General features: G+C 37.9%; 1 protein-coding gene across 1 annotated transcript in view; it reads right to left on the bottom strand.

The window, feature by feature from the left end:
- The window catches only part of CNKSR2 (connector enhancer of kinase suppressor of Ras 2), a 186,065-nt gene that overhangs the window by 77,027 nt on the left and 89,003 nt on the right, over positions 1-20,035 (bottom strand). The window contains exons 10-13 of the mRNA XM_009893115.1: positions 14,520-14,653; positions 10,728-10,939; positions 6,823-6,912; positions 4,979-5,193 (exon numbers count right to left, since the gene is read on the bottom strand). Of these exons, the coding sequence (XP_009891417.1) occupies positions 4,979-5,193; positions 6,823-6,912; positions 10,728-10,939; positions 14,520-14,653 (651 nt within the window). The remainder of the gene's footprint in view (positions 1-4,978; positions 5,194-6,822; positions 6,913-10,727; positions 10,940-14,519; positions 14,654-20,035) is intronic.

The following is a 20,035-nucleotide window of genomic DNA, read 5'->3' as shown; positions in this document are numbered from 1 at the left end:
AAAGAGGCCTGGAATTGTGAGGGGAATTCATCATTAACCAGTGGGATGCATTCTTAGTCCAAAATCATTTAACATTTATATCAATGGACTCCAAAAAGAATGAAAACATCCTTGAATACAGGTAACACAGAACCAGTGAATGACATGAGACCTGAATGTTGAGTGAGCAGCATGGTTGCTATTCTAGGGAATTCAGAAAAAAGGGATGACAAAATAGAAGGGAAAAAAAAAGTGCAGGTTTTTTTTTTTATTTCACAGAATATACAAATTAAAAAGATAATAAAAAAAATTCTACCTGGACTTCTGGAAAGCATTTGACACTGTCCCACATGACATCCTGGTCTCTACATTGGAGAGCCACAGATTTGATGGATGGAATGCTCAGTGGATAAGGAACCAGATGGATGGCCACACTCAAAGAGTTGCAGTCAACCACTTAATGTCCAAGTGGAAACCGGTGATGAGTGGCGTTCCTCGGGGGTCAGTACTGGGACTGGTGCTGTTTAACACCTTTGTTGGTGACATGGATAGCGGGATTGAGTGCACCCTCTGCAAGTTTGCTGATGACACCAAGATGTGTGGTGCGGTCAACACACTGGAGGGAAGGGATGCCATCCAGAGGGACCTGGACAGTCTTGAGAGGCAGGCCTGTGCAAACCTCATGAAGTTCAACAAGGCCAAGTGCAAATTCCTGCACTTGGGTTGGGGAATCCCAAGCACAAATACAGGCTGGGTGGGGAATGGATTGAGAGCAGCCCTGAGGAGAGGACTTGGGGGTGCTGGTGGATGAAAAACTCAACAGGAGCCAGCAATGTGCACCTGCAGCCCAGAAGGCCAACTGTATCCTGGGCTGCATCAAAAGAAGTGTGGCCAGCATGTTGAAGGAGGTGATTCTTCCCTTCTACTCCACTCTGGTGAGACCCCACCTGGAATACTGTGTCCAGCTCTGGAGTCCTCAACATAAGAAAGACATGGACTTGTTAGAGTGGGTCCAAGGGAGGGCCATGAAGATGATCAGAGGGCTGGAGCACCTCTCCTATGAGGACAGGCTGAGAGAGTTGGGGTTATTGAGCCTGGAGAAGAGAAGACTCTGGGGAGACCTTATAGGGGCCTTCCAGTATCTGAAGGGCAAATACGAGAAAGCTGGAGAGGGACTTTTTACAAGGGCATGTAGTGATAGGATAAGGGGGGATGGTTTCAAACTGGAAGAGAGGAGATTTAGATTAGATATTAGGCAGAAATTTTTCACTATGAGGGTGGTGAGACACTGTAACAGGTTTCCCAGGGAAGTTGTGGATGCCCCATCCCTGGAAGTGTTCAAGGCCAGGTTGGATGGGGCTTTGAGCAACCTGGTCTAGTGGGAGGTGTCCCTGCCCATGGCAGGGAGGTTGGAACTAGACGGTCTTTAAGATCCCTTCCAAGTCTAACCATTCTATGATTCTAAAAGGGCAGATCCATTCCACAGCAGACCCTGGATTCCTGGAGCTTCAATACTCCATGTTATGGACTTGAGAATTCATGGGGGCCCAATTTGAGGCCCCAGAGCCCTTACTCTCTGGTATTCATACTTAGGGTTGCTTCAGAGACATAGATTATTCAGCAAGCATACCCAAGAAGTCATATGTTTCAACACGGCCAACCATACACAATGTTATATATTTAAGAACAAAGAATGCAAGACACAAATTACTAGATTGGGAATACCAGTCTTGCAAATCAGTGGTTTGGAAAAATGACATTACAGTAAAATACACCAAAACCAAGTAATAAACATGCTCCCACTCCAAGTCTATGGTTAAAATGGGTGAACGGTCCTTTAAATATTTAAATGGGGAGGCAGGAACAGGAATAGAAAGGATATATTACCTTTCTATTCTGCTCCTGGAAATTTATGTCCTGTCCTGGCATACATACTTTAGGAAGGATGCTTAGGATACTTAGGGTACTCTAAGATTAAATACAAGGAGTTGAAAGAATTATGAGAATGATGAAGGGATATGAAAACACACTCTTTGATGACAAGTGCAGGATGTTAATTCTATTTCTTTTGAGCAAGAGAAGGCTACAAAGTGACTTGATTACAACCTGTAAATTCCTACATTGGGAGACTGGGTAACAAAAGACCTTTAAACCTACAGGATAATGTTACATTTATACCTAATGTTAGACATAGAAGCCAGGTAAGCACAGGCTAACAGGTGAAAACTTTTAACAACAGGAGCAACCAGGGATTGGAACTGCTTAACAAGCCTGTTGGAGTATTGTCTAGTACTGGGACCTACAATTGAGGCACTATAGGTACAAGTTCAACTACAGCCAGCTGGTAGGAGCTACACTTTACTTCAGGAAAATCCACTGGCTTGTGGTACGCAGCGCAGAGAGTGACAGTATTCCCTCTTCATCTGATATTCTAGTATGATGAAAACATCATCTTCTTAAAAAAACCCAAACCAAACCAAAAACCCAAATAAAAAAAACCCAGTCTCTTTCACTAATATTAGTGCAGTTTTTGGAGTTATCACCATTCCTCTGCACTGAACTCAAGCTCATCCAGAAGCTCCTGTTTACAGATAATCCAGAGTCTTTGTGAAAACTAGGTAGCTGATGCTTGTAAAAAATATTTTAACAGGAAAGACACCTCTTAGTGATCTTTAAGATGCAATTTGTGCATAAAGTATGTTTTCACTGTCCTATTTGTTATCTATAGTTTAATAAAATTGTACTGCAGCAAGATACAAGTTCCTTGTGTTTTATCTGTATTCCCCTGTTCTTTATCTGCTCACTGCACTATTTATTTAAGATTTTAAGTTCTGTCCCTTTTATTACAAAACCTCTGGCTCTGCTATGTGACAAAGACATAGAGCCCCACCTGCAAACTAGATTAGGGTTTCATAAGCCAGTGTGCTTGGGTACCATTACCACAAAACGGCAACTGCATTGTACTGCACAGTGGCAGCCAGGTGGCTTCCAGCGATAGGACCAGCAATAATCAGCTGCAGAGGGCTGTAAATGCCTTGTGAAGGGCTCCCTCCCATTTTCCTGGGGACAAATCAATGGCCCAAGCTGCTTCTTTCTGTTTATTTCATGCATTTTGCTTCAAAGCCAGTTAGCAGATCAATACTGATTTGTATTCTGAAGAATGAATAACCTTTTATTTAATTTTATAAATAAATAAGCTCCCACTAAACTTCCAAAAAGATGCTGAAGATTTAATGGCATTATAGAGACAGACATCCTTTAATGGTAATGATGCACAAAAAGGATTAGCAGACACTGTTGAAATTTGTGGTGTTAGCTCAGCTGTTTTGTGGATGGGTATTCAAAGTACATGAAAAATGCCAGTTGTCAATTCTAAGTTTGCTGTTGCTCATTAATTTCCACACCAGAATTCTGAAGAGTCTTCCAGTTCCTGTGTATGTCATTTATTTTTGTACACAACTTGGAAACTAGACATAATGGGTAATAGAGGAAACCAAGCAAAAACAAAGATAGCACCTTAAAAAAAAGTTTTTCTCACTGCACAGTGTCAGGAATTTAATGTATACTAGCAAAAAAATGCTGTTGAGAGATGAGTAGTCTCTCAATACATGGAAAGTGTTGCAAATGTTCTTTACAGAGCGGAAAGTCCTCCATTACACAAATAACTTTTCTATTTTATTCTGTAAATATTTGATTTCAAGGGCTCTTGCACTGATTAGATTCCTTCTAGGAAAGACTGCAGACATTACAAAGAGGCACTTGCAATCCTCTTGGCTTCATGTATAAGCGAAATACTGTATCAGTCTGCCTTTGCAAATGGAAGTCTTCCCACTATCAGATTTCCACCTTACAAAAAGAGTACAAAACTAAAGTTGGAAATCACAATGTAAGAAAAAATGTTTATCATCATACCTAATTTACTACAAATGAAAAAGAAAGGGAATAGTAGTTCTTGAATTTGGTGACCTGATATAATTGAAGTGCACCACAAGCGCTTACTTTTAATACTAAATGACATCTTTGAAATTGATCACTCACCTGCATACTGCAGCACACCAAGGAATTTTAGCAGCTAGTGGACCAAACACTCAGATGGTGTAAAATGATGTAAAGGCTCTATTAGTTTCAATTAATCTGCACCAATTATTATGTGATAATCCGTAGTGATGTTTTACAACAGGAAACCAAGTTACTTGTCTTTTAAAGATGCAGTGAGGCTCTACCTGCCAGTTTTTCACAGCAGACTTCCTGACAACCCCACACTGCCATGTCCCTTAGACAATGGCAATCTAGATTATGTAATCTTTGTTAGTATATGAAGATCATTTCAATTATTTCTATTGTTTTGCTGTACAGTTACTGTGTGCACATTCCTCTAAAATGTAAATACTTTGATGGGGTGAATGTGATATCGTATCATTTTCTTGACACATGTAAAAGCTAGCCTGTTACTGCAATATTACTTTTACATCCTATTCAGCAGAATCCCATCTTTCACATCTACTTGAGTTATTGAGGGCTATATCTTAAGAACAGTTACACGCATGAGGGCTCCCCTTACCTCAAAGGAAAAACAAACATCTCCCACAAGTTCTCCTGCCATTATCAGGCCTTTCAAGTACCTGTAGTAATGGGTTTGTCTGATAAGACTTAGCATATTACAGTGACACAGATGCTGGAAAAAAGGTTTCTAGCCAGTCTGGAAACTTAGTTCCTCCCTTTCCATCAGCAGCAAGTAAGTCAAGGCAGAGATACCACACTCAGTTTCAAACATGACATCTTCTAGTTAAAGGAGATAAAACACTGGTGTCCATCCCACCTCTGTAACAGCAAAATAAAGAATTGCAAAATATCTCTTTGAGATCTAGTTATGGTCCGAAGAATAGGAATCAGTGAAACACCAGCAGTCCAAAAAAGGTTTCAACACCACAATAAAAACAAGACAGTCTCTCATCACAAACACAGAACAACAACTGTTGTTAATGTTATTTTTACTCACATGGTACAAAGCAGTTTCTGGTCCAGGTGTGCCCATGACTTCTTGTCTCAATGAGTCCATTTGTAAACTAGGCAACAGTGAGTAATGACTTGGACTACTACTCTTGTCTCCCTTCTTTTTGGACTTTTTCCCCGTATCCTTTTTGCTATTCCTCTGAAACATGTAGTCTTCTTGACCTATTTTCTCATTGCTCATATAGCGAAGCAACGAATTTTCTGTTGAAAGAAAAGTAATGCAAAATGTCACTGTGAATTGTTGTATGTATGTTAATTCTGCTTTGAAAATATATAATATTCTTGCTAAGATCTACTGTCAATTTTAACTCTTCAAGACTATTTCATTAACAAAACCCATTTGCTTCTTTGGTTTGGATATAATAAGAAAGCAATCTTTTGGTAGGGAAAATTCATAATCCTTGCAGTTTTCTGGTATCTTTGACAATAAAAAGAACAGAATATAAAAGAAGCCCAACAGCAATAAATTATGTATTGGAGTTTTCAAAAAATGAGGAATGATACACTTATGAGCATATCTGTAATCTTTTTTTTTTTTTTAAACAAGATCCTAACGAATACAAATAACTGTAGCGTCATACATTTAGAAGTAATTTGCTTTGAACATTCATTTGAGATCGTTCACCCCATCATCCACACATTTCCTGAATACTCTTCCAGCACCTACCAGCTTCTAGCTGAGGGACATCCTGAGACAGAAACAATGTTTGCGAATTTAGGAAGCCTCAGCAGATTTGTCTTTCACAAACTTGTCTGGTCTTTCCTTGTATTAATGTGAACTTTTAGTATCCACAGCCTCCTGTGGCAAGAGGTTCCTTAGCTTGAATACAAACTGCACGAGGAGTGAAGTCTTTTTCTTTTTAACCAGCACTCGACAGAGACATTTGATGTCTCTTGAGTCTTGTTTTGAAAAAAAACAGTGACAAACCTATTTCCTCACTTCATTCAACATAAGATTTTATAAGCCTTCATTCTGTCCTGCCTAAATTCTCCCAAACTGATGATGGCCAGCCTACTGAATTGACCCTGGTTTGGAAGCCCCTCCATACATCTGATCATTTTTGTTCTCTCCTAAACCTTCTTCAATTCTGCTGTGTTTTTCTTAAGAGATGAAGAGACCAGAACTGCACACCCATCCAGTATAAACGAGAACTTACACAGTAGCACAAGAACACTTCTTTATGTCTTATATTCTTTTCCTAATAATTCCTAAAAGTGTTTCCTTTTTTGATCCCTGCTAAATATTTAGTTAATACTTTTATCAAAATATCTATCGTTACTGTAACATCTTGTTCCTGGACAATAATAGCAATCTCAGAGGTTGTCATTTTGTACGTGAACTTACATATCTGACCTTCATAAACCAGAATTTTGACAAACTTATCCTCGATGATTTTGAGGTGAATCCCATGCTGCTCTAGAATGTCTTCCACTCAAAAAGAACTCATGAAGACAGAGAAATGTGATAAATAGTCCTCATTTAAGAAGAACAATATTTATCAGTAATAACCACACATTTGTGCTCTAGTATTATAAAATTAAGGCCAGTTCCAAAATGGACTGGTTAATACAGCTGAATCAATGAAATGCTAATATAAAGTTAAGCCAAACTGCAGGGCTTTGCAGTCATGATTTTCTTTTGGCTGTCCGAGCAACTTCCTTAATCCTAACAAAGGCTCTAAAAAAATTAAGTATACATAATGAAAGAACCCAAAACAGGTTCACAAAAATATTTACCTAAGCAAGCAGAAAAATGACATTGAAATATGTCGCTTAAAGCATGATAAAACCCATAATGCCTTGTAAAATATGTGTGTTCGGATCACTTACCTCTCCTACTATCTCTTTTTATTTTATTGGGGTCTTCATAATCCCCCACCCAGTTATATTCTACTGGCATAGAAATAGGCCTTAGTTTCCCTGGAAACAGAGGAAAAAATTGAGATCATGCACCATAAGGCGGTATTAAACTAACATTCTTTAGAAGAACAAATTATGTTCTAAGCTGCTATTCTATGGAGTTGCTTAGGAAAGAGCATCCAGCATCACCTCTGAACAAGAGGTTAAGACAGGAGTTCTGTTTTCTTTAACAGACAAGAAGCACCTAAGTATTTAATGGATTTTTTTAAGTTTAGAAAATAAATCCAGTGCCCTACAAAATCATCAGTGAACTGACTGACCAACGCATTCAAATTAGTTTTCACTGAACAATATCTATTTATTATTCTGGAAGCCCCTGGCATACACATGGAGAAAATGGTTTTAAAGCATTTGTGAATCATTGGTAACAGCAACGTGTCCACATCACTGAAGTACCTTCACAAATAGCATCTTTGCTGGTGGGCTTAAAAGATCCATCAGTGACTGAGTAAGGAAAGAAGCAGAAAAACTCTACATGTAATGTCTTTTGTAGCATTTCATCCACAGAAAGCAAAGTACATTACTATTGGTAAATTCACTTTGATTTCAGACAGCAAGAGACAGAAAAGCTGAAGACTTAAATTTTGATTTGGAAGCTGCTGGACTGATTTTAAAAAATGCTGTGAACTATGATTTCTGCTTGAGGATTCCACAAATGTAGCTGGAATTCAGTGAAAGTGTGCCATGCAACTTAATGGGGTTACTTAAAGAGGTCTGAAGTTTTTAGCGAGTTAAACAGCAAATTGAAACAAAACATGAGTAGCATAGCACACGGCTCAATATCTGGCAGACTGAAACCAAAATGTTTTCACAAGAAGATCAGCGCTTGCTCTTTTTTAAAATCGATCTACTGGTCACAAAACTGAAAAGTGGGAAAATTATCTGGTTTTAAAAGCAGCAGTGCTTAAAGTAAAAACTTCAGAAGTCTCGTTAATTATTTTAGTAGAAAACTCCTACATAAAGGTGATCAGTCTTATTCCACATTTTTGAGGTTAAATCCATGATACACTGAAAAAGAAAGATGTGTTTATAATGAAAACAAATATTCAGACATGTCTGTCGACCTATTTAAGTATGGCATCCATGGGAAATACACCAAAACCATGCAGGCAGCATAATGGTAAAAGCTTGTACTGTCTGTACTTGTGTCAGGAAATACAATATATATATTTAACTTTTTATTTATAATTTATTTTACTATTTATGGACACATATTTAAGTCTGATTGAAGCCAGAGAGATTTAGAGCACACAGTTAAGAAGTCATTTCCTGATGATGTATTCAGCTCATGTTTACCTGATCAGAACTAACTTTCAATGTTTACTTTCTCTAGAAAAAGACAACCTTCTCTTTTTTGTGAGGCTGAACTCACAGTATCTTATTGAAAGCACCTGCACACTTAAAAGATACAAAAGTCACAAAATCATGTAAAGTCCGATTGTTATCAAAAGGTACAGCCATAACATATTTTCTACAAAATCTCTAGTTGTTCAAAGTGCACGTTTTTTGTATGTCAGTAAAACTGCAATGACCAAATTTTTTTTTCTTTCCTTAAATGCGAGTTTCACCTGCCTGCTACCTCTGCTAATCTCCTTCTTGTTAACCCCCATGAATTCCCTAAATCTGTTTTACCTGGTGATTACACTCAGGAAAATGTCTTCCTTGGGATGTGAACAGAAGCTTTCTGAGGCCAATTAGCAACAATTATACAACAGCTGGAAGCCAGTAAGAGCATGAAAGAGAAATCTCTTTGTTAACATTGTAAAAAAATGTCAAAAGATTCCACTAAAGAAGTTACGGAGGGCCCTATTAACCTCTCACGAAAGAGGACTGAGAAATATTTTTTAAAAAAATTAACACCACCACATAATTAATGACGAGTACATGTTGAAAGCAATTATTTCTTTAGGCCTCGGAGCTGTTTTACCTTCTTTAATAGGTCACCATAAGCCAGAAGCGTGTTATTGTCATTTTTCCAGATTTCTGTGAAATCCTAAGGTCATGCCTAACCACAAACCTTAGGCTAACAAATGCCATGTGGGAAACTTCAGAAATGCTGAAATGGTAATATTTTTAGAAAATACACTTAAATTAAAATGGACTCAATGGTGTGAATTCATTAAAAAAAGAAGTGAGATCAAAAGTGAAAGGCTGTATAACAAATGTGTTAAATAATGACTGATTTTCAGTGCAGTCTTTGATCCATGTATTTATAACCCTTTCTGCTAATAGAAAAAAAAGGCTAAAAAAGCTATCCTGTAACAAAATAATGGATTTAGCAGTCCTTGATGAAGCAATGTATTCCTCTTCACTCTAGACCACCAGCATTAAAATTTAAAATCTGGAACAGAGAGTACACCTCTTTTAATGGAACTGACTACATCCACCAATTGTAATAGTTGAAATACTGAAGTAATAAAATGGATATATCCACTTTCAAAACTTAGCAGTTATTTTGCATGCTATGGGCATGGTTAGAAAACACCTGAAAACACTTTGAAATTAAAAGGATACTGAGGATTTTGCAGCAGGACTGCGTAGTTGTATAGAAAGGGTTCATTTTATGAAAATGTATCTTTAATGTTGTGCAAGCACATTGCTCGAGGTCCTGAGGATACTTTACACAGCTCAAGCTCAATTTATATCAAGGTTCCCAGGTGATTTTGGAGCTTGGCTGCATGACACACTAAATTTAAGCTTCGTCAAAAATAAGGTCTATCTTCTTCTCAAAGTGATATGATGTCAGGATTACCGTAACAACTCCAACATACAGCTTGTGCTCAGTTTAAAAATTGAAACAACACAGCAAGTATGGTGGAAAAATATTCAAGTGTGTGCTCAGTTAATACCATAGTAGTCAAAATATCTTTTTAAAACATGAGATTTTGTCTTCATTTTACTCTGTACCCCAACAACTCTATGACTGCACAATTTTATACTTGGTACCAGAAAACCAACTCTCCCAGTCCAAAGCTGAAACAAGTTCCAATACTAGGTAATGGAAGAGTTCCAACAGATTGAAAGGGAAAATAACCTGGAGCATACAGGTTTCAGGAGCAAAGCTCTCACCAGAAATTGTTTCTGAGTTCTTACCCTAAATAGGTCAAAATCCAAGATGTGGAAGTAGCATGAATACACGTGTGTGTTTACATGCAAAATTCTTTCTTAGACAACATATAACCTCAAATACACAGGAACTGCTATATATAGGAAGTCAACACTTCCCATATAGGAAGTTACAGGAGGTTAATACAGTATTACAAAAAAAGCATGCTATCATCAGTCATACTTTATTTTGGGGACTAAAGAAAAATTAAAGACTTTCAGAGAGCACTGCAGCATGCAAGCAGCATTTCATCTCCTGGTAAGTCTGAAGTGCTTTTGATCTTTATTGATATTTATTGATCTATACTTTTTCTAATGCTGAATTCCTAAACTTATGCAAGTTTCGCACTTATACTGGGAGAACAATTCCATCCTGTATTTTTATTAAAAATATATGGGCTTCTGCCAGGTTGGGTTTTCTTTGATAAAATGATACTGAAACAATCTGAAAAATTAAGCTGATAACAAAATGATAGAACTTATAATCAGAAAAATCACCAATATAAAACTGGGTTTGCCCTCCCTATCATAGTTATTCATTTATTCTTGCACAGAATAAGCTCTTAGGTGGAAACTGGACTAAAGTAATACACAATTGTTAACTAAATCAATGGCCACCAAAAATATTTTCATGCTTAAAAACAAAAACAGATGCACAAAAATCCTAAAATCAACAAACGCTGATTATCCTTATTAGATCAATGCCATACCATATGTTGGTGTGCTCTCTCTCCTTCCAGGACCACTTGTTCTTCCTTTCTCATATTCATAGCAGTACAAAACTGCATCTTCTTCAACCACATTAAAGCGTTTCCGATATTCTTGGTCAAGAAATGAGTTTGGAGATTCAGATCCTGTATGAACCGGCTTGCCCACTATATGTCTGCCAACATCATCACACGGGAGATTTCCCTTTTCATCCCTTTAGTAAACAAGAGAGGATTTTAATATATTAGGATAAGACAGTGATTTATTATTTTACTGTGACTATTTCAATAAACATGGGAATATGTCAATATTTTACACAAGCAAGTAACAGATGCCATCGACCAACATCAAGATCGCACATCATATATGCATATGTATGCATGTATATGCCAGTTATCTCACACATCTCTGCTTATTCAATTCTTTTACAGACTGCATCCATCTTAATTGATTTCTCTTGAAAAGTATCTATCATAGAAATAAAGCTGACATGCAGCTACTTTTTTTTTTTTTTTCATCTACCTAGCATTTGGTGATTTAGGGCAGAGAAATAATGTTGACCTTACCTTTTTATATTTGCATTTTTAAATACATCAGATGATAGTTTTAAGACACAGCAATATGGCAAGAATGGACAAATTCAATCTCATTCTTTACAAACCAACCTCAGAGCAAGAACCAGAGAACGATAGGGTACAGACATTTGAAATAGTCTTGCACAATCAATTCAGGCCTAGAAGTTGTATAAGTACATCCAGGCATTATCAAATAGGGTGTGTAGCACCTGACCATGAGCTGCTGTCCCACGACAGCAACGCATTGCAAGGCATGCACTTTGCCATTGCTGCAGAGATCCCCAAGACGGTTGCTTTTTCCTTCCCTGCACTCCTGCCCCACTATCTGAAAATGCAAACTACTCAAAGACAACAGAGACCAAGCTACGCCTGGGGTAGGAGCCCCTTCCTTGCAGTAGATGAAGCAGGGCTCAGTAAACCTGCTGGTAGGACTGTGTCTGGAGATGGCTGCAAAAGACCCAATCAGACAGTAATTTCTGTCTGGGCAGCAAAATGCATGGGAGGCAGCCAAGAGAGAAGCTGGGGCCTCATGCCCTCGTTGGAGCGCTTCTGCCCCTCTGCATTGCTGTGTGAGTTTCAAACTGGCCAGCGTGCTGACCCATACTTCCCTTGGCACCCTGAGACTCCATCTGAGGATGAAGCAAAGCCTCCTCATGGGATCCAGGCAGCCACAGAGGATGAGGAAGGGCCATCCCGCCTTGGCTGCAACAGCACAGCAGCACAACCCCCCACTGACCACTACGCTCGCTTTGCCAGGCTGCTTTCCCACGGCAGGGATGGTGTTGGCTTAGCGAGGGGGGCTGGTGAGCTCATCTCCACTCACGGAAAGACTTTCTGTGGTGACAGTGCTGGGGGAACCCGGCAGGTAACACAATGGAGATCCACATAAAACAGCCAGACGCTTATCAGAGCTGCAGCTACCACCAGGGGCTGGCACAAGGAAGCCTCCACGACAAGGAGGGAGGCCTGAGCTGGAGGGATCTTTACTGCAAGCACGGAGAGTTTGTTTATTTGGTTTTTTATCTCTTGGAACGGCAACAACAAACTGAGAAACAGATGCTCAACAGTTTGATAATACCCGAAATAAAGACATGCTTAAATATAGCTAACCATGGACAGAAAAACCTGATGAAATACCACAACAGATTTTTCAGACACACTGTACACTATGTGACAGGTTTGTGAAACGAAGTATAGTCCATTAGGATTAAGCTGATAGAAAAAATTCAAATGTACATAGCTTAATCTCTCTGAAAGATTACAGCTTGTGCTAATATGTATTATAAGATTTAATCAGAATTGGTCCAAACTACTGCATTATCATCATTATTTAAGAAGTGTTATTAATAAATAATCAAAATGCATTTTGAATATATTTCTAGAGCAGAACTCAAAATCTGCTGAGCAATGAATATTCACTAAAAATACTTCAAAAAAGAGAATGCATTTCGTATCAAATAAAAGTATTTTTGTGGTGGTAAACATGATCAGTAGCAGTACAAAGGCACTATTTCTTTTAAGATAGTACAGTTTCAGTTTCAGTAGCAACAGGTCTTTACCATATAACTACTGCGTTCAAAGAGAAACCTAAGACTATGATTTGGTTGGGGTTTCTTTTTGCAGCTTTTCTTTGTTAATGGGTTAGAATTAACTACTTGGGGTTTTTTCTGTGGATTTTCTGAAAACCATGTCCTTAAAATATTTACATAGACATAACAAAATACTGTTACCAGAGAGATAAAAGACATATTCAACACTTATGAACGATTCATGTGTCATGACTGACAATGTTTTTATTTAATTAGACGAAAAATAAATAGTCAACTAGACTATGTACTCTGTCTCTGTCACTTTAAGACAGACACTAGAGTAATTATGTTAGCAAGTTCCACTGCTTCATATGTGTCACATTTGACATAAAATGGCAATTTTTTTTTTTTTCCCCAAGAAATAAAAACCTAGCCAGGAAACAGATGAGGCAGGGATGAGGAAGGAACACGAGACTCAGCTTTGGCTTCACAAAAGGATTGTGACATCATCTAAATCATGAAACGGAAAGTCACTCTTTTGCCCTGGAAGGTTTTTCATATCTCTGAAGAGTAAGAATTTATCATAGAACCACAACTTCTCCTCCCCACTAAGCAATTTAATTTGCCATATACCTCACTCTTGGATAACCCCCAGGAAACCCTTGTCAGAATCAGGTCATACATCTTATTAATTGGCTAGAAAAGTTACTGATAAGAAAGACTAAGAAAAACTCGGCTACCAGAAACTCAGGTACAAGCAAGGACATGCTGCCCTTACAACCTTTCCAAGAAAGTTAACTAAAAGAAACGCAGAAGTAATTAAAAAATACATCGACTGGACATATGATAGCTTGTGTCTAGGAATACGGAAGCTTTAAAAACACTGATTCCTCTCAAATAAATTCCTAGACCTCTGAGTAACTACTTCTGTATTATTTATAGGCCATAATCCTCTCAGAATTTCAGGAAAGTAACACCTGCGTACATTATGGAATTATACTGAATCATTTGAGGTCATGTAAGTGTAGGGTGATGAATCTGCAAGGATGATCTGCTGTTTTTCTGGCTCAGCAAGCCCAGAGACCTGGGAGAGATGAAAATGCCTGTTCCAGGTGGCAGGACAGAGTAGCAGATATATTTACAGAGGACAACATGGTCACTGCAGAATCCAGCAGAGCATCCACACTAAAACACAATCCTGAAATTTGCTCTAACACTATCAAATCAAATATATCTAAAAAAGAAAACACTACGGCAGAACAAAGCAGTGCTGCTGTTGAAGTTGAAAGTTTCTTGCCTTTAGCTCAGCCTCCCTTGTTGCATCATGGTTTTTAGGCAAGGGCACAGATACGAACTCTTTTCCTAGTTACGGATTCACGGTTTCAGATAATCTTTGCTCTTCTGAAGTAGGATGAGACTGTTACAGACAACAGATTATCCCATATTTGAGAAAATAGGGTATTGAACCTTCTTTTCTAAAGGCTACTGTCTATTTCGCAGACAAGACACTGATTCAGACCATTGTGAGTCTGATTCAGCATATCTACCCTTAATAACCAGTTCACCTGCAAAATGAAGTACTATCACCCTAATCTTGCAGGACAGGCTGATAAAGGGGTAAGAACAGAATTGACAGTTATTTTACAAATATTTTTGAAGTTGAATTGCACCTGAAATGATCTTTTTTTACCTTGGAACATAAGGTTCTGTTGGAGGAGGGGGTATGTAGAGATCCTGAAGGGCAGAGCTATCCCTTTTTGTAGGTGTGCTGATAGTGCTGGATGGCGTGGCAACACTGCTTGTAGGACTCCTAGGAATAAGAGGCTGGTTCAAAAGAGAAAGAGAAATAATCAAGATTATCCTTATATATTATGCATTTTTATTAGAAAAAGCTATAAACATTCTATAGTGAAGAAAGTTCTAATGTTTTGTGTGCTTTTAAACTGACTGAAAAAACATGCTAAGGAGACACAGCTACAAATGGACGTGTATTGTGCTTATAAAATTGACTTCTCTGATTACATATTTTTCCCTTTTGCACAGCAAGATTATTGCTAATGCCCATAGAAATAGTAATCAGTAGAGCCACTGGTGAAATCTTAATGAGTAAGTAACATACAGAATCCAGTGAATTCCTTAATTAAACAAAAACTGTAAAGAAAAAAAATGTAGTGTTTACAGTAAAAGGTGCATAAGTAGGCATTAAATTGAATGTCATCTCCCCCCATCTGCTCTACAACTTCAAAATTAACTGTAAAAGCTTCTAGTTTATGTCTGCAGATGCTGTAAAATCAGGTACTGTGTCCTCAGAGCACACACGCTATGAGACAGAATAAACTGGAGATTATTACTATTCTTCACTCCCTTGGGCACACTCCTCACAAAGTAGCATTTACTACCAGGTAAATAAATTGTACACTCCTTGCAGAATAATCATGCATTCTAGCTATCATTCCAGTCCAAATAGGATCCTTCCTCTTAATCACATCTCTCGCTCTCTTGGGAACTACGCACCCCTTTTTCTTCCTCAATTTAACTATCTTGGCTAGCTAAATAATGACCAACCATTTGAAGACTTTATTAAATCACTGTAGGGCTGGAAAGTATAGCAAGATTTTCTAACCGTCTCTATACAGATGCAGAAAAATGGAATGAGAAACTTTGATTGCTTTAGTCTACTTAATAACATGTCTGCCTAATAACAAAAGTCTTAGGTTGCTGGGCTTGTGTGATAGCTAAACTCAAGCAGCAGAAGAAGAAAAATGGCAAAACAGCAAGTACATTAGTATCTTTATATACCCTAAAATCAATCTAATATTAAACAAATACTGAGTTTTGCTTTGAAACAGTTCTTCCCCTCCATCTTTCTGGAAGTGAGCTCTTTGAAGAAAGAAGTGTTAGGATTACCATTATGGGTTCACCATATGTATAATTTCTGACCTAAATAAATACTGGAGAATACAAACATTTCACATTGTATTTACAGGTGTATAGGAAGATCTTTCTGCCAGCAATATTAAGAATACTTTATGACAGACCAGCAGAGTATTCCTGTGCAGAATAATCAGTTCTCATTTTCTAGAAAGTAATCTTGACACTGTAGCATCATGCCTATACTGCAGAAAACCCCAAGAGCTCAACAGCAGGAACGTTTTCAAAACGTTGTCTTTTCATAGACTAGTGATGAGCCATTTGAATTTATGCTTATCAAGCAAAGTCCCCACCATCATGTTACTTTTTTTCAATCTGTATGTATGAATAATGCCTGCCACCTAGGAAACCTCAGACATCCTTTAGCCAGTTACTGCCTTGTTTTAGGAACAGGGCTGTGTTAGATGTTATTTATCTCAAACATAATAAAATGTATGCTTAAAATTTTCATGTTAGAACTTTGCAAGTCCACCTTTAGAGCAACAGCTATAAACTGACACAAGTTTTCTCATTTTGAATGTCAGAGAACCATCTCCTGTAAACAGTGATACTGCTAAATTCTTTTCTTACTCATTAGAATTAACATGAGTATTCTGCAGCCAGGCCAATGAGAGACTGCCAGTATTTACAGGAAGAGAGGGAGAAAGACACACACAACCAGACAGGCAAAAGACTTTACAACCACTAAAACCAAAAAGACACGAGTATGCAAAAATAGGAATAAATCTGGTGGCAAAACTGGGAAAAAAAACCACCAAACAACAACAAAACAACACCCTCTTTCAGAGAAACAACAATGTAGTCCTTTACATTTTCCATCTATGATACTGTAACCATAGACGTTCTTGAACCACTTACTAATGCAACACTGGTTATTTCCTTTCTGATACTTTGCTCTTCTATGACAAACACGCTTTGTGGCTTGCCGAGTGGCTCATACTAACAGGAGTACTGAGAAGAAGACAAGACTGATGTGCTCTTCCCTATGAGGAATATGATGGTCCTGTACTTTACCTGAATGAATAGGTAGATAAGAGGAAAGAGGGGACTAGTCTGGTGGCAATCAATATGAGTTTATGGTTTCTGTCACATAAGGAAAAACATGTTCCAGCACAACAGTCATCTGGACTTACAACAGGTTGATGAGCCCCTGGTGGTCCTGACCAGCTGCTGGAGAGCTAGAGGACACAGGGAAAGAATTTCTTTTGTGTTACAGCCTTGAATACCTGTGTTTAACTACTTAAATAATAAAGATATGGGCTTAATTCCTTTAAAAAAAAAATGATTTTGTTGGGTCTGAGGATTTTATTGGGTAACTTCATCAGTCCCTGACAATACACAGCCCAGACATATAGGTCAGTTTGTCCTCCAGAACAGTTTGCTGGAAGATGCTGGAAATCCTCAGTTGGGGTTTGTGCATCTTTGACAAATGCACATTTTGGTTCATCTTTTGGCTCAGCAAGGTGGTTAAAACAGTAAAAGGAAGAAATCTACCACAGAAAACAAATTATCCAGCTACCTGAAGGTAAAAGGTTTCCCTCAAACTGTCCCCATGTCAGACACTTTCAGAGGTGAAATTACAGTGCAATTGGCGAGAGTCTCAATGACTGTGGTATTTCACAGGATGGCAACGTGGGTAGATCTTCCCAGGGCACCTGGAGCTCCCAAGGGGATAGAAAATGTAATACAATCTAGCACAAGAGGAAGCCCAGTCCTGTAGGATTGTCCCAAAACATACTAGGATGTCTCATATCTTTTCCATATTTGCACCATATTGCCAAAGTCAACTGTCCAGTTTATTTCCACAAAACCAGAAAAGCTGTGTAACTGGAAAAAAAAAAAGGAGTAATCAAATTTTAAAAGTAGGTCACGACTTTTTAAAAAAGAATATATATTTATCACCACTTCATGAAATAAATCAGTAAGCTCTTTTAAAAGAACAGCTACACAGTGAAAGCATTCAAATGGTCTCTCCTCGTCTCTACACATTGAGAGCATTGCTGTAACTACCACCTTGTGGTGTAGGAGTTCAGCTTTCATTTTATAAGGAATTAAAAGCCTTCAGGCCCTCCTGATTGAAAAGAGAGGCCTTCAGAACACAGCCTGCAGGTATGGTGCATCTACATGGCATTTTGCATTGCAATTTAGAGAGACCTCAACTGTTCAGTTCAAGTCAATCTGTGCCCCTGCAAGTAAATCAGCCCACGCAGCTCTCCAGTTCAATAGCAGCCATTCAGTGGACCATATGACCACACTGAACAGAAACACACATGGAACTCCATTCATGTATTTCTGAATTGCATGCCTTGGAGACCACTGAGTTAATTATCTTCCAAGGACTAGAGTTTTTTCCTGCTGCAGTCCCTTTTGGTAGGCTGGCCAGGGCAAGTGGGATTGCTGAACGAGCCAAAAACCTAAAAATTGTTCAGGTCGAAAGAGTTAAATACTTGACCCATGGGAACAGCCCGAGAGAAAGTTTAGAAGTTACATATTAAAACTGGAATAGCCTCAAAAATGCCCCACAAAAGACCCTGCAATAATGTTAACCCACAATGACAGACAAAAAAAATCCGTATGTCAATACATTTTGGAGTACTGTTTCTCAAACATTTTTGATGCACCATTCTCCTTCATGATCATTACTCTTTATGGACCCTTTCCCAAATTGTCAGTTGGCAAGTGAACAAATAATCAACTGTCTTTACTTACAGCAGCTCAGTTTCCCCAGCACAGGGAAATAAGAAGACCTTTTGCTGCTTTTCCCATCCCCAATCCCGAAGGAAAGGAGAGGGTGCCCATGCTCCCAGTAAGCCAGTGTATTATTTTTGCTTTTTTTCCTCTAAACAATGAATATAATTAATATTTAATATATACTGTCTAAAATTCTTCTTAATCTTTTTAAAAACTCTCTGAACCTTTCATTAACTCCCTTAGAAGTTGCAACATATAGTTTGAGAAACATTGCTCCAGAAAAAGACATACAATTTTTGAAAACATAAGCAAAACCAATACAAAATTTTAAGTGGTAATATCTTTATACAGTATTTGCATCAGTAAACAGATTTTACTGCAAATATATTTTTCATATGGGACCAAGGTTATGACAATTTATTGAACAGAATGTTTCCAATCAAATAAACTTTTTATAAGACCAACCACGACAGGAAGTAATGAAACACTAGAACTAATTCATATTCTGTAGGAAAACCCAGTCAGAATCCATTTTAACAGTGCTGCAAAGATTGCCCAGTACCCATGTAGTTCAAAAATAACTAAGTAACTGAAGAGCCAACAAATCAATATTTTATTCAAATTTAATAATTAAAAAGTGTAAGGTCATTAATTCTAATCATAAATGATGAAAACAGAATATAACATTGTCTCTAGATGAATAAAGGAGGCAATATAATCAAGTAAGGAAAAATAAGAAATAAAATACTAAAAAGTATCATTTTCTCTCAAACCAAGGACTCCGTTATTATTGTTGCAGTTGCTTCTTAGGAGGCTGAAAAGCTGAATAGTTCATAGTGAAGATATGATGCATATTGTAGTGGAGATATGATGCATATCTAATTCAAAATGAAGTCTATTTAAAAAACTACAGATACTGAGCTGTTGGTGATTTTATAACGGTACAATTTAATCACATACAAAACAGTACAGTGAACTACTTTAAATATACAAAAGGTGACATTTAAATAAGCTTTGTGAAGAGCGTGACCGAGTGTTTAAGAGGGGTCAGAAGGGTTTTTTTTTTTTCAAGTCAACACACAAGATGTGGCTGGTAGCTGGACCCGCCCCAACCTCACTGATATCAGTAAGAGCCTTTTCACCGATATCGGCCGGACATAGTCCAAATTAGCTGAAGCATGGCAACACGTTGCTCTACCAGCTCCTTTTCTGTATTGCAAAGAAACTGGATGAAGAATCTTCCACACTGTAGTCAAAGTCCAGTTTCTTTTGACTAATTAACAAAGCACTTTCCAGAAGGCAAAGGAGGACTTTGCAGCTAGCTTCTTGCTATCATGATGATGGTGACTTACATAAGATTTCATATTCTTCAAGAATCTCCTCTATCGAACCCTTGTTCAAACAGCACTTTGGGGAGCCTCCCTTCGAAACCTCCCCAAAATAACACAAAGTGGAAAGGAGAAATAAGACAGACAATCTAGATGAGAGGATATTTATTTAAGTTAGGTTTTGAACCAGACAAAAATTTGGAGAATTCAAAGATAATTAAGTCACCTCTATGTCGAGTAAGAAAAATGTAAAAAT

Source organism: Charadrius vociferus, unplaced genomic scaffold (assembly GCF_000708025.1).
Source record: "Charadrius vociferus isolate BGI_N301 unplaced genomic scaffold, ASM70802v2 scaffold169, whole genome shotgun sequence".
NCBI classification, from domain to species: Eukaryota; Metazoa; Chordata; class Aves; order Charadriiformes; family Charadriidae; genus Charadrius; species Charadrius vociferus.
The sequence above is the reverse complement of the archived record's forward strand: the minus strand, read 5'-3'. Positions and strand labels throughout refer to the sequence as shown.